Below are 12,247 nucleotides of genomic sequence, written 5' to 3'. Positions count from 1 at the left end.
GCACAGTTCTAGGTGATAATTCAACATTTCAGCATCCACTATGAAGCATGTTACATGATGAGAGAGGTGATAGTCAGCTACCAATCTTGCTCTGGACGTCCAGCCATTGCTAAGAAAACTCTGCCAACTTAAGTCAAATATCAACGCCATGTTTCAGTCGGTCATACATGTGAGGGATATCCACTTCACTCATGTCAGTGAGTAGGTAACAAGTGTGGTTCCAGTATTTTAACAAGTCGTTAGAAGCATCGTTTTCATCAACACTGTATGGCCGTATGTACTAGGGCTGCAGCTATTGAATCGTTTTGTAATTGAGTAATCTACCGATTAATCCATCGATTAATCAAGTAATCGCATAAAAAATAATAATAATCACGACATCACTACAAATACAGTACGCTCTGGTAGGTTAAATCAGCTAACATCAATACGTTACCTTGTGTGTTCACCTTGATGCTTGGTGAACTAGCGTTAACAACTGGATGTTTTCGGCTCAGAAGTTGTATCATTGGTGTTGTGCTGTTGAGGTACGCCAGTTCCACTTTGCAGTAGACACATTGCACCAACAGCGACAGCGAAGATATTGCCGGGATGTAGAAAATCATTGAGAGAGCGCATTTTATGGTCGACATTTAAACGTTCACACACATTTTTAAGTATTTAAGTTATAAACGGGACACATTCTTTGATCTGCATGGAGGGACGATGTTCACAAAGATGGACAAACATGCGTTACCCTCCTTTTGCAGCTACTTTGCATCCACATTTCTTACCTATTGGATAGGGCTGGGCGATATGGAAATAATTCTTGACACAATCATTTTTGTAAATCAGTCGATATCGACATATATCAGGATATAAATCTTTTTTTCTTACAATTTTCTTTAAATTTCTGTCAGGTTTAATGGTTCCCTTTTTACTCCTAAATGGGATTGTGAGGATATGACAAGGTTAGTTTTGGTTTAAATATTATTTCTTATCTCTCTCTGTCTCTGGAGTTGAACATCACATAAACACTGTGGAACATTATAACACTGAATATCAAATAAATACAATGGCTAGTAATAAACACATTTTTTTTTCATAATTCTGACCAGTCAGAAGTTTCAAGTGTTACAGAACTACAAACTACCTCACTGTATCCTTTCCTTTGTATACAAGCAACTTCAAATTCAAGCAGCTTTCAAATGTAAACGAAGGAGAACATAAAGGATTGCTTTTGTGATATCGCCGTGTGTCTTGTTTTTTTTGTTTTTTTTACCGTAAGGCACGGCACTGGTTATTAGCAAATGTTTACATGATAACTATCCAATTTCATGCTGTGGTATCTTGTGACACCTGATATCGCTGCAACCCTACTGTCAAGTTGAAGAATGAAGTTACAATTTTGTTTGCAATAAAGTCTGGCAGATTTGAGGAGAACATGACGGTTGTTCCTTTTCAGGTCTAACATGATGGATTAAGGGTTTATTTCAACCATTTGGATTTGGTGGTTATTGGAGCCATGAAAAGAGCTTACCAAGATGGATTTGATGAATTCTACTTAATTTATTTTGATTGTTTGATTAATTGAAGTGTGTTATTTGGTGAGGCAGAATTTCTGTGTTTCACAATGGAGTCTGGTTGCTCTGAGGGGAGCGTATTATTGTATGTTTTGTATGTGTAGAAATTATTGCACTTACCCGCTCTACCCCTGAGCAACAGCCGCCCCCATATTGTAAAGCCATTTTAGGCAAATTTGTGATATTCAGCTATATTAGGCCTGCAACTAATAATTTGTTTCATTATCAGCTAATCTGCTGACCAATTGGGCTATAAAATATCAGTAAAGAGGGCAAAATATCCGTCCCAGTTTCACAAAATCGAATAAAAAAAAGTCAAAAATCTTTTAGTCAAAAATCCAAATACATTCAGTTTAGTATGATGTAAAACAGACAAAATCAAAGTCTGAAAAATGCATTTTCTGTCATTTGTGTACGAAATATTCCTGATATATATATGATGAATCAACTATCAAAATGTTTTTTGTTTTTTTTGTCAATTGACTAATTTATTAACTAACTGATGCAGTTCTACGCTATATTGATGAAATTCATATAGCACATAGGACGTCAAATCTGACTCACTCGTTATTACATGTGTGTTCTGACAGATGGAGGAGAAAAAGAGAGGATGGTCTTTTCTCATACTTTGGAGGGATCTCTGGATACACCAGGGACAGCAATTTATGTTAAAAAGTGTTACCTTAATATGTCACCTGTGTTTCCTCTTCTATTCTGTTAGAACACTACATTTTCACCTAACATCTAACAGTAATAACTGTTTCTTCCTTCTCAGCCCAGTTGTCCAACGAGAACCATGGGGAAGAAGAGTCGAGTGAAGATTCAGAAGTCAGGCTCAGGAGCCAGTGTTGTCGTTTCCCCCAAGGAGATGATGAACCTCATCTCCGACTTGTTGCAGAGTATGTTACTTTCAATTCTTTTACTTTCACAGTCTTTATGTAGGGAGTTTTTTTTTATCACCACGTTCAAGTGGTTACAGAGTTATCTAGATGGAACTGAAGGCACATTCAGATTTATTGTATAAGCATGTTGTGGATAAGGATGGTACAATACATCGGAGACCAAGGTGTCGTCTGTCGTGCAGGGATGAAACGTCATAAAATTCACGTTTCCGTATGTACCTCGGGTTTGGGTCACGGTTCCGTATGTTTTCAGTACAAAAGTGAAAACAAAGAAAAAAATATTTTATTGTTCATTTAATTTAAAAATTATAAACATTCAACAGTTGCTCATTGGCAGTTGTGGCACTCAAATACTGGCATATTGCCAATAAAAAATATATAAATAAAAAAATAAATCATTGAAATGTCTGTAATGTAATTGTAACTCAGTTTCCCTGAGGGATCAATAAAGTATTTCTGATTGTGTAATCCTCCATCATAAAACTCCTACCTGTTTGTAATTCCTGATCTGGGTTGTAACTCAAACTCATCGCTCAGATGCAATACACTGACTTAAATACACATGTGAAGGCAGCTCAAGCACTATAACATTAGTTAATTTTGCTTAGTGTAAATCTGCAGTGGGAGGAGCCTAAACATTGTTGTTAAACATCTCAAAAAACACATTCAGGTGATGCTGTCATAAATGAAAGTCTGAAGTGTAACTGTTGGCACGTAGTTTCATGGTCCATTGAGTTAAATTAACCCGGCTAAGGGGGCTAAAACAACTAGTATGACACAACAACTAGTGTACTGCCTAAGCTTTCTGGGTAAGACTGACACTCCAGAATTTTTGTTCCGCATGTGTAGGACAAAACAGCTGTTTGAAACACAAGGCGTACCAAAAGGATGAGGGCTACTGAACATCCTGTATAGAAATATCCCGTGCAAATCTGTGTACGTTACACCCGGAGTGTCAAGTCTCTGGGCCAAGTCACGACAAGAATTTATCGCCTAATCTGACATAGCGACCATCATAACCACACTAAGATCCTGGAGTCTGAACCAGGCGATAACAATCATCACCTGCACATGTCCACAGGGACCAACAAATGTGTGTGAATGCATTCACCCAATGTAGCAAATGCGTGTTCAGGTCTGCAATTCATGTTTGCAGCCCGTAGCAGCAGAGGTGACGGAAGCAGGAAGGATGATGGCTAAAGATCCTAGTAGAGCACACGGAAAGCAAGCTGTCATATCACATTGACTTGGCGTTCACCTGTACTGCTTCAAAGTTTGAAGCTCTAGACAACACTGTAGATTTAGTCTTGATTAGCTAATTTTGGTGTCGTGTTTTAGATCCGTTATTTTCTTTTCTTCAGGTTAACATGTCATGGGTGATATGTGATTGGGTTGTGTGGTTCATTTATAGTGGTAGAGTTGAGGTGTTAATGGTAAGCATGCTTCCCCAGAATGCAGCAGTGCAGCACCATCTGCTGGTAAAGAGTGGGAGGAGTACATCCAGATCAGAAGCCTGGTGGAGAAAATTCGCAAGAAACAAAAGGGTGAGTAAATGTTCATGTAGCTATGAATGCAATACAGTTATATTGTATTCCACTGTACTGAAGAAATTGATGAACAATATTAGATTTCATGGCATTTTAGGGATCAGTTTAGGAGTGAAAATAATATTATTTGTTACCATTTTTGCCGTGTGTTTAGGTATGTCGATCGTGTTTGAAGGCAGCAGAGAGGACTACTTCTCAGATTTGATGTCCTGGGCTCAGGAAAATGGGGCGTCCTGTGATGGCTTCACAGTGGCCAACTTTGGAACAGAGGGCTACGGCTTGCGGGCCACCAGAGACATCAAGGTGAGTCAAAACCTTTTAGTTTCTCCAGTACTTAAGCCACTTCATTGACTCCCAGTGCAGTATAGAATCTCATCCTACCATATGTGGTGCCCGCAGCCCCCAGAGTTTTACTCTTTGTCATACCTCACAGGAGTTTTATTCAATCCTTCCCATTTTTTTCCTGACTTTGTGAATCAAGCATTTGAAAGATGGGGATAGCTTAGAGCTCATTATTTTAAGACGACTGCTGTTTTGTAGGGATTTGACGTTAAATTATTTTTATCACAGATCGCGATAACAAAACACTCACAATAAGTTAATTTGAGTGAATTTCAAGATAATCGTGAATATTGTCATGAGGGAATTGAAAAGGCTGCTATAAGCTTCCAGTCAGTTTTGTCTTGCACTCATTTCCTCAACCTGGCAACCCGTGTGAGCTTCATATCTGGGGAGTAGGGAATTTTCACTTTGTACTGTAGTACCCATTTGAAACACTAGAATGTTACATATTGTTCCTTGAATGTAATACAAGTTTCTTGTCCTAGTACACATGAATGAAGCTCCTGCCACCTGTTGTGGCAGATTAGCAGGCCTCGTTGCCTTAAGTTGACTGTGTGTGTGTGTGTGTGTGTGTGTGTGTGTGTGTGTGTGTGTGTGTGTGTGTGTGTGTGTGTGTGTGTGTGTGTGTGTGTGTGTGTGTGTGTGTGTGTGTGTGTGTGTGTGTGTGTGTGTGTCTGTGTGTGTGTGTCTGTGTGTCTGTGTGTGTGTGTCTGTGTGTCTGTGTCTGTGTGTGTGTGTGTGTAGGCAGAGGAACTATTCCTGTGGATTCCCAGGAAGATGCTGATGACTGTGGAGTCGGCTCAGAACTCTGTACTTGGTAAGGACTTCTGATGATAAGTATATAACATAGAAATAAAACAGGAGTAGAACAGAAATTGTCATTTTGATGGACTGGGGACATTGAAGCTTGTCTGTGATAAACACGGGTCACAGAGCAGTGCTGGCATCTGCTCCACTTCTGCAAAATGAAAGCATGAAACAGAATGTAACGTTTTGAAGACATGTTTCACATGCGACCACCGGGGGATTTAAAAAGCTCAGAACGTTTAATACACTACCGTCAACGCCAATTTGTTGCATGTCACGGCCTGTCTGGTTCCGCAAAGCCGTGCTGCTTTCGTTCACATTCACACCTACGGGCAATTTAGAGTTACGAACTATAGTTATTAATTAACCTATCCCCATCCTGCATGTTTTTGGACTGTGGGAGGAAGCCGGAGAGAACCCATGCTCACATGGGGAGAACATGCAAACTCCACACAGAAGGAACCCTGGCTGGCTTTCCGCCAGCTAGCTAGTGTTGGGGTTGTAGCAGGAGCAGATTTGGTTATCAACAGTTAACTATCAATATCAATATGATTATCGGTATTAATAATTATATTTAATATATTATCATGATATAATCATGAATAAACGGGGCACCACCCTGGGATCAGGGAAAAGATAACCTAAAACTGTATTCAGTCTCAATATGAAGGTTTTATACTCACATGCCAATCATCGTGATCATTGGCATAGGAGTACAAAACCAATCGAACAATTAAAAAGGCGTGAAATTCAAGCACTAGCCTTCACAACCTGCTGTTATCCAGTGACATATACACAACAAGCACAAGAGACCGCTAGTTATAATATAATACGATTTATTAAAATCAGTAATAATGATCACAATCAATAACACTGCAATTAACAAAGCCTTATTACCTAACTACCTAACACACAAAGCTAAGCTTAAACAAAGGGAGATATACACGTGGAGTGTGTGTGTGCATACGTGTGTGTGTGCGTGCGTGTGCGTGCGTGCGTGCGTGTCGAGAGAGAGAGAGAGAGAGAGAGAGAGAGATGGCTATGGGCGGCCACCGGATGGAGCTATTCCTCGCAGCGTTCAGGGGCGGAGCCACTGAGGTTCGATGGGGTAGCGAGAGAGAGAGAGAGGTGGAGCTATTCCTCGCAGCGTTCAGGGGCGGAGCCACTGAGGTCTGACGGAGTAGCGAGAGAGAGAGGGAGAGAGAGAGAGATAGCCGTATGTAGCCACCAGATGTAGCTATGTCCCTAGCGCCCGCCGGGAACAGCTGGCTTAGGACACGTGTGTGCGGTGTGTGTGTGTTAGCGGGGCACAAACAAAGAGAGAGAGGATGCGCGAGCGATATTCGGAGGGACAGAAAGCGTGCCGTTATCACACGGGCTCGCGTGAATGAACTGCCGTTTATTCCGCGAGACCGGTCTTTTAACTGATAGTAGAGGCTTTCTGAGCTCGCGAATATGGCGGAGGTTAGTCGAAAACACTGTTACAGAAATCAACCCAGCGGCGATCACGATCAGCATTCAAATACAGCAGCACATGAACAAACGGACTCGGCGGTCCGCGATCAGAACTTAAAACACATTAACAAGAATTACAAGCATATCCTACACTATCACTTGTGTCTCTGCCCAGACTGATAGCCTCTTACTGGTATCGTTGCGTAAGACGATGACGGCGTTCCGTAACGGCGGTGGTTCGTGAGTCCCCGGCGTCAGCGGGGGACGTGATGAGTCGGCTTCGTCCAGACGAGAGCGGAGCGGGTTTCCTCTCGTTGATCAAACTCAAATAAAGAAAACAGTCCGTGTTTCTTTCTTCCACGGACGGCGATATAATCGCGGCTTGGCGATTTAGTCAGCTTACTTCAGACAGCGTCTGGTAGCTGGACGGCAGGAACCGGCTTGGTTCCTCTTGTTGCAGCGGTGCGCTGCGGGGCCGTGTCCACCTCCTGTTGGTGGAGGGGTCGCCTCCCGTGGCAACGTGGTGTTGCGATGGAAGCGCTGGAACCAGCTCCCGGGTAGGAGTGGGAGCCAGAGAGTAAGAGTGAATAAGAGAGCGTTCTCCGGGCGGCTTCGGTTTATAAAGCTCAGGCCGCTCCAGGGGACCCCCCGTGGTTCCCTGAAGATGTCAGCCAATAGGATGGTTGTGTGGCGTCGCATCTCTCACCTGGGTGAGATGTGAAACTAAAATGGCGGTGTAGTTTTTAATCCCCTTTGTCCCTTTGTCCTGGCCGCATGTGTGGGCTTCTGTAGGCCGCATTGTGTAGTCCTAACGGTTAGGTCCCAACAGTCCCCCTTTTGGTCTGAAGGTTGAGGTGTGGGACGCAACCTTCGGAGCAACATAAGGGCCGAACCGTCCATGTATTCCTTGAAACATGTGGGAGTCCAAACAGTCTGTATATTCCATGGAAAAGAGGTTAAACAGTCATTCAGGTTAAAGTCCATAACTTGATGGAGGCATTGTCTGGGCAGAGATTGAGGCAAGGTCTGGGCAGAGATTTCTACGGTCTGGGCAGAGATTTCTAAACATCTAACCTATATCAAACATCTGCTAAGACACAATTTTCACAAACATCAACATTGTCATTACACTCAGGTAGTTTCAAACAGGACACACCCCAACTATGAAAACGGAACGAAGGAGGAAAAGGAAAGCGAGGAAAAGGAGAAGGGGTTAGTGGTCGTTTGGTTTACTCCTGGAGAAGATTTAAGTTAGCCATATTTACTATGTTGTGGCTCAGGGCTGTAACGCTCCATGTAGCCAGAAACAGAGGAAATGTCAGAGGCGCTGTTATTATCTGAGTTGTCATGTTTGTACACTGCTGGTTCACGTGACTGGGACAGAATTTCGGAGTAGGGCTTCCTACTACTTCTGTGTGAATGCCCATCTCGACGCAGTTGGTGGGCATGTCGGTGATGCTCAGTATCCCCACGCCGTCTCTTACCAGGCTTCTGGGGGGAGTTTAGTGATGGTTGGGTCGAGTCACGCCATAGCGCTATCGTTTTTATCAGCTTCTCGATCGGGTCGCACGGATCCCTATCTTCGTCAGTTTGGGAGTTTGTCTGATTCCAGGGGCGTGCTGGCTGCTCACCCCCTTTTGCGCTGTTATGGGGGCTCTGCTTTAAGGCGGCGGATGTTTGGGAGTTACTCTCGTTCCTTGGTTTTGTCTGATTCCTGGGGCGTGCTGGCCGCTCACCCCCTTTCGCGCTGTTATGAGGGCTATGCTTTAAGGCGGCAGACGTTTCGGACGCAGATGTGTCGAAGTTAGCGGTTAGGTCCCAACACTAGCTACTAGGATTGGGCTGATTACGGTAGACTGGGGTATTTAGAACTCCCAACAGATGCTCCACTTTCTATGATGCTGTATTGATGTGATGTTTTGTAGTGGACAGTGAGACCAGAGGGGTATTCCACCAAACTCGCTAATTAAAGCGGCGCTTACCTGGTTAAGCCTGGTTAGAACTAACGCCAACTTCCACTTGCGGCTAAACCCGTTCCATTCGCGCATGTCAGCCGCGCCTTGTTGAGGCTAATTCAAGCCAGGTTAACGTTGTCGTGTGTTACGCCGTTCACGGGATATGAAGCCAGACAAGAACCGTGAATGTCGAATCATCGAGAAAATGGCAGAAAAGACCAGAGCAAAAATTATTGATGGAACTGTATGAGGAGTACAAACCCATCATAACCAAAAAAGGGAATACTGTAATGATAAATAAAAATCGCGAGGCTGCTTGGGCAAGAATTGCCGAGCGATTTAATACGGAAGTACCGTTAAGAGTAACATGTTCTAATATAACACTGACTACGATTTCTCTAACGTGAGGATAGGGTAGAGGTAATGCGCCGGCTTTACACGCGGCCGGCCACGGTTCAATTCCTGACTATGGAACATTGTGAAATATCTTTCTTTGGCCGGAACTCTCTCTTTCTCTCTTTTTTTTTTAGATAGGCCTAGTAAATGCATCTACGTTGACCAACTAATTTATCTCAACAATTTAATGAATACATTCAATGAACCTATTAATGAACTCACCTGAAAGGAATTTATGTGGCTGAAAATTGCATGCAGCAATGCCTTTGTCATTGGGATCTATAACATGCTATTAATAATAACATCTTTATATCTATCATGTTTTTGCAAGTTATATTTGGATTCTGGGGAAATTGTATGACATATTTATCATAGTTAAGGTAAAATGTTGGTCTAATTCTCTGATCTAAAGACAATTATACAGGCAAAAAAAATAAAGAAAACACACATGAGATGTGAACCTGCGATGCCCACATCCGAGGGCAGGTGCATCACCACTCACCCAACTGGGGGCTTTAAGTTATGATATGACCAGTCGGTGTTAAACAAAATAAACGATTTATTCATATTTTTTAATTGCAAGCATGTATTTTTAGACGCTTGATGAAAATATAGTCTGTTTGTAGTTCATATATGTAATTTTTGTAATTTTTGGTCTTTCACGTGACGAAATCACGAGGACTAGACTTGGCGGAACCTTCTGCTGGTACAGTTGTTTCCGACAGACGGACTTCTCTGAAACCCCCGCTAAAGTAAGCCTGATGGTTAGCCTGCCCCGGAGCAGGCTAGTTTGGTCGGATAAATTTCCATGGTTACTTAGCGGAGACTGCCTCAAGTCACGTTGATGGAACGCAACTCTCACTAAAGGTAGCGAGGCTTATCGAAATTAGCCCGGCTTTGCGCTTAGCTAGTTTGATGGAATACCCCTCAGAGGTAGCTCTGTATGATGTAACAGCCAACTGAGCTCAGAAAGATGGCAACCACCAACCACCCATCATCTCCATTCGTTACCATTGTGTGATGTAACTCATTTTAGAAATTGCAAATTTCAAGCAAATTTGCATCATTGCAATTGTGCAATTGCACGGAAAACTCACGCCGCCTTTGATCTGAACACACCTTTACACCTGCAGAGATGATTATGAATCATTTGTAGCAGAGCATAAAAGGAGAACAAATCTTATTAAGTTTGATTAAACTTCAACAGCATTTCAATTCATCAATGATTATTTTTTTTGTAAGAAAAGATGCTAAAAGCACAAAGTGGAGACTGTAATCACATTATTAAATGTAGTGTAGCAAGTTTTAACCTAGACATCACCAAATCAGGGCTGCACAGTGGTGTAATGGGTAGCACTGTCGCCTCACAGTGAGAGGGTTCCTGGGTTCCTTCTGTGTGGAGTTTGAATGTTCTCCCCGTGTGAGCATGGGTTCTCTCCGGGTTCTCCGGCTTCCTCCCACAGTCCAAAAACATGCAGGATGGGGATAGGTTAATTAATAACTATAGTTAGTAACTCTAAATTGCCCGTAGGTGTGAATGTGAGTGTGAATGGTTGTCTGTCTCTATATATCAGCCCAATGACAGCTGGGATCGGCTGCAGCCCCCCCCCAACCACAGAAGAGATTACTTAAACTTCTTCACTTTAGGAGTGGGCAACCTGAAAGACAGCAGTTTGACAAGATTTACAGTTGGCTCAAAGTAGCATTGTGCTATGCTGTTACTGATTCTAACCTCTACGTCGCAGGTCCTCTATACAGCCAGGACAGGATCTTACAAGCCATGGGCAATGTGACACTGGCTTTCCACCTGCTGTGTGAGCGGGCCGACCCCGCTTCGCCCTGGCTGCCGTACATCCGCAGTCTTCCTCAGGAGTACGAAACGCCGCTTTTCTACCAGCAGGAAGAGGTGGAGGTGCTGCTGGGCACACAGGCAGTGCAGGACGTCCTGAGCCAGTATAAAAACACGGCACGCCAGTACGCATACTTCTACAAACTGGTACAGGTAGGCAGATGCACTGAGGTCACAAACACAACTACTGTCTTATAGATACTGATACAAGGATCATTTATTGTCATTGCACAACAAAACTTGTGCAACCAACTGTAACTGTACATTTGTAGTCACATTGGCTGCAAATAAGAAAATATACACACAAAACCCTCAAAACCTACATGTTGAGGATAAAGTTAGGAATCTGACAGTCTGAGGGAAGAAGCTGCTCTGAAATCTGGTGGTACAGCAGCTGATTGTAACGCCTGCCAGATAATACACAGTACAAATGTGCCAAATGTTGGCTGAGCCTTCCCATGGAAGCCCAAAAAGCATGCAGAGACAAAAGAGAAATCCAAAAGTACCAGTTGATACACCCTGCCTGTAATTAATGCCAGATCTTGGAAGTCACTAAGTACAAGAGAACTTTTTCACAACAGACATGTTGGCTCATCGCAGGTGGTACTAATAATGTTGATGATGGCTGTTTCTCCAAGTTGAGATGAAATGGAATGGACCGTTTTTGTGTTTGTAAACAGCGGAGCCAAACTGGTGTCAGAAAGTGACAGTTCTGTAGTAGCACTGTAACATGTGAGCAACAAAATCACAGAGAATATGGATCATCTGGACGTCTTCTTTGATTATTTCACTGGTTTTCCAGCAAGCAGGCTGTCTGACATTAAAGGAGAAATCCGGTCATTTTTGACCCCATGTCCGTTGTCCTCAGGGTCATCCCGACTTATTAGAAGCAAAAAACCAGACAAAAATTGACGTTGCCTAGCCCGAGATCTGTACCTGCCTGGCAGCCTTCCAGACTCGCTACAATGCTAACCCATTGGGGCACCGTTGTATCTGCTTTCCTGGGCCACAGAAAACAATTCCAAGACCTATGCAACACAGGTTGTGTCCGTACGAGACACCACGGCGCTCGTTTAGCACAAATAGTGTGGCAAAACGACATAAATATGTGTGTTTTAGCATGAAGTTACTCACCTCAAATCACCCCGTAGAGTAGACATTAGCAGTAGACAGCCGAGCACCTGTCGTCCCTCCCAGTCACCGCAGAAACGAAAACGTTTTTCACGTAGTTTTGATTTTGTATCCATAAAGAAACGACCGAGCAGTGCAGTCGTCATGTCCATAATAAATCCATGAAGCTGTTACGTCCATATGTATGACTGTTACAACATAGCAACATAGCTTCAGCTAGTAACGTTCCGGGCGCTCGTCCGTCCCAGTCACCGCAGAAACATAGCAACGATAGCTTACAGCTAAACAGTAGCCGGGAGCC

General features: G+C 43.2%; 1 protein-coding gene across 3 annotated transcripts in view; it reads left to right on the top strand.

Moving 5' to 3' along the window:
- setd3 (SET domain containing 3, actin histidine methyltransferase) overlaps positions 1-12,247 on the top strand; it is a 57,029-nt gene that overhangs the window by 3,693 nt on the left and 41,089 nt on the right. For 2 of the 3 annotated variants that reach the window (XM_084014040.1, XM_084014042.1), the window contains exons 2-6: positions 2,338-2,461; positions 3,916-4,008; positions 4,166-4,314; positions 5,098-5,170; positions 10,712-10,968. In XM_084014040.1, coding sequence (XP_083870166.1) covers positions 2,359-2,461; positions 3,916-4,008; positions 4,166-4,314; positions 5,098-5,170; positions 10,712-10,968 — 675 coding nt within the window. In that variant the 5' untranslated portion in view covers positions 2,338-2,358. The remainder of the gene's footprint in view (positions 1-2,337; positions 2,462-3,915; positions 4,009-4,165; positions 4,315-5,097; positions 5,171-10,711; positions 10,969-12,247) is intronic. The other variant, XM_084014041.1, reaches the window with a different exon arrangement.

Source organism: Eutrigla gurnardus (genome assembly GCF_963514095.1).
Source record: "Eutrigla gurnardus genome assembly, chromosome: 7".
NCBI classification, from domain to species: domain Eukaryota; kingdom Metazoa; phylum Chordata; class Actinopteri; order Perciformes; family Triglidae; genus Eutrigla; species Eutrigla gurnardus.
Note: the sequence above shows the minus strand (reverse complement) of the source record. Positions and strands in the feature narration are given on the sequence as shown.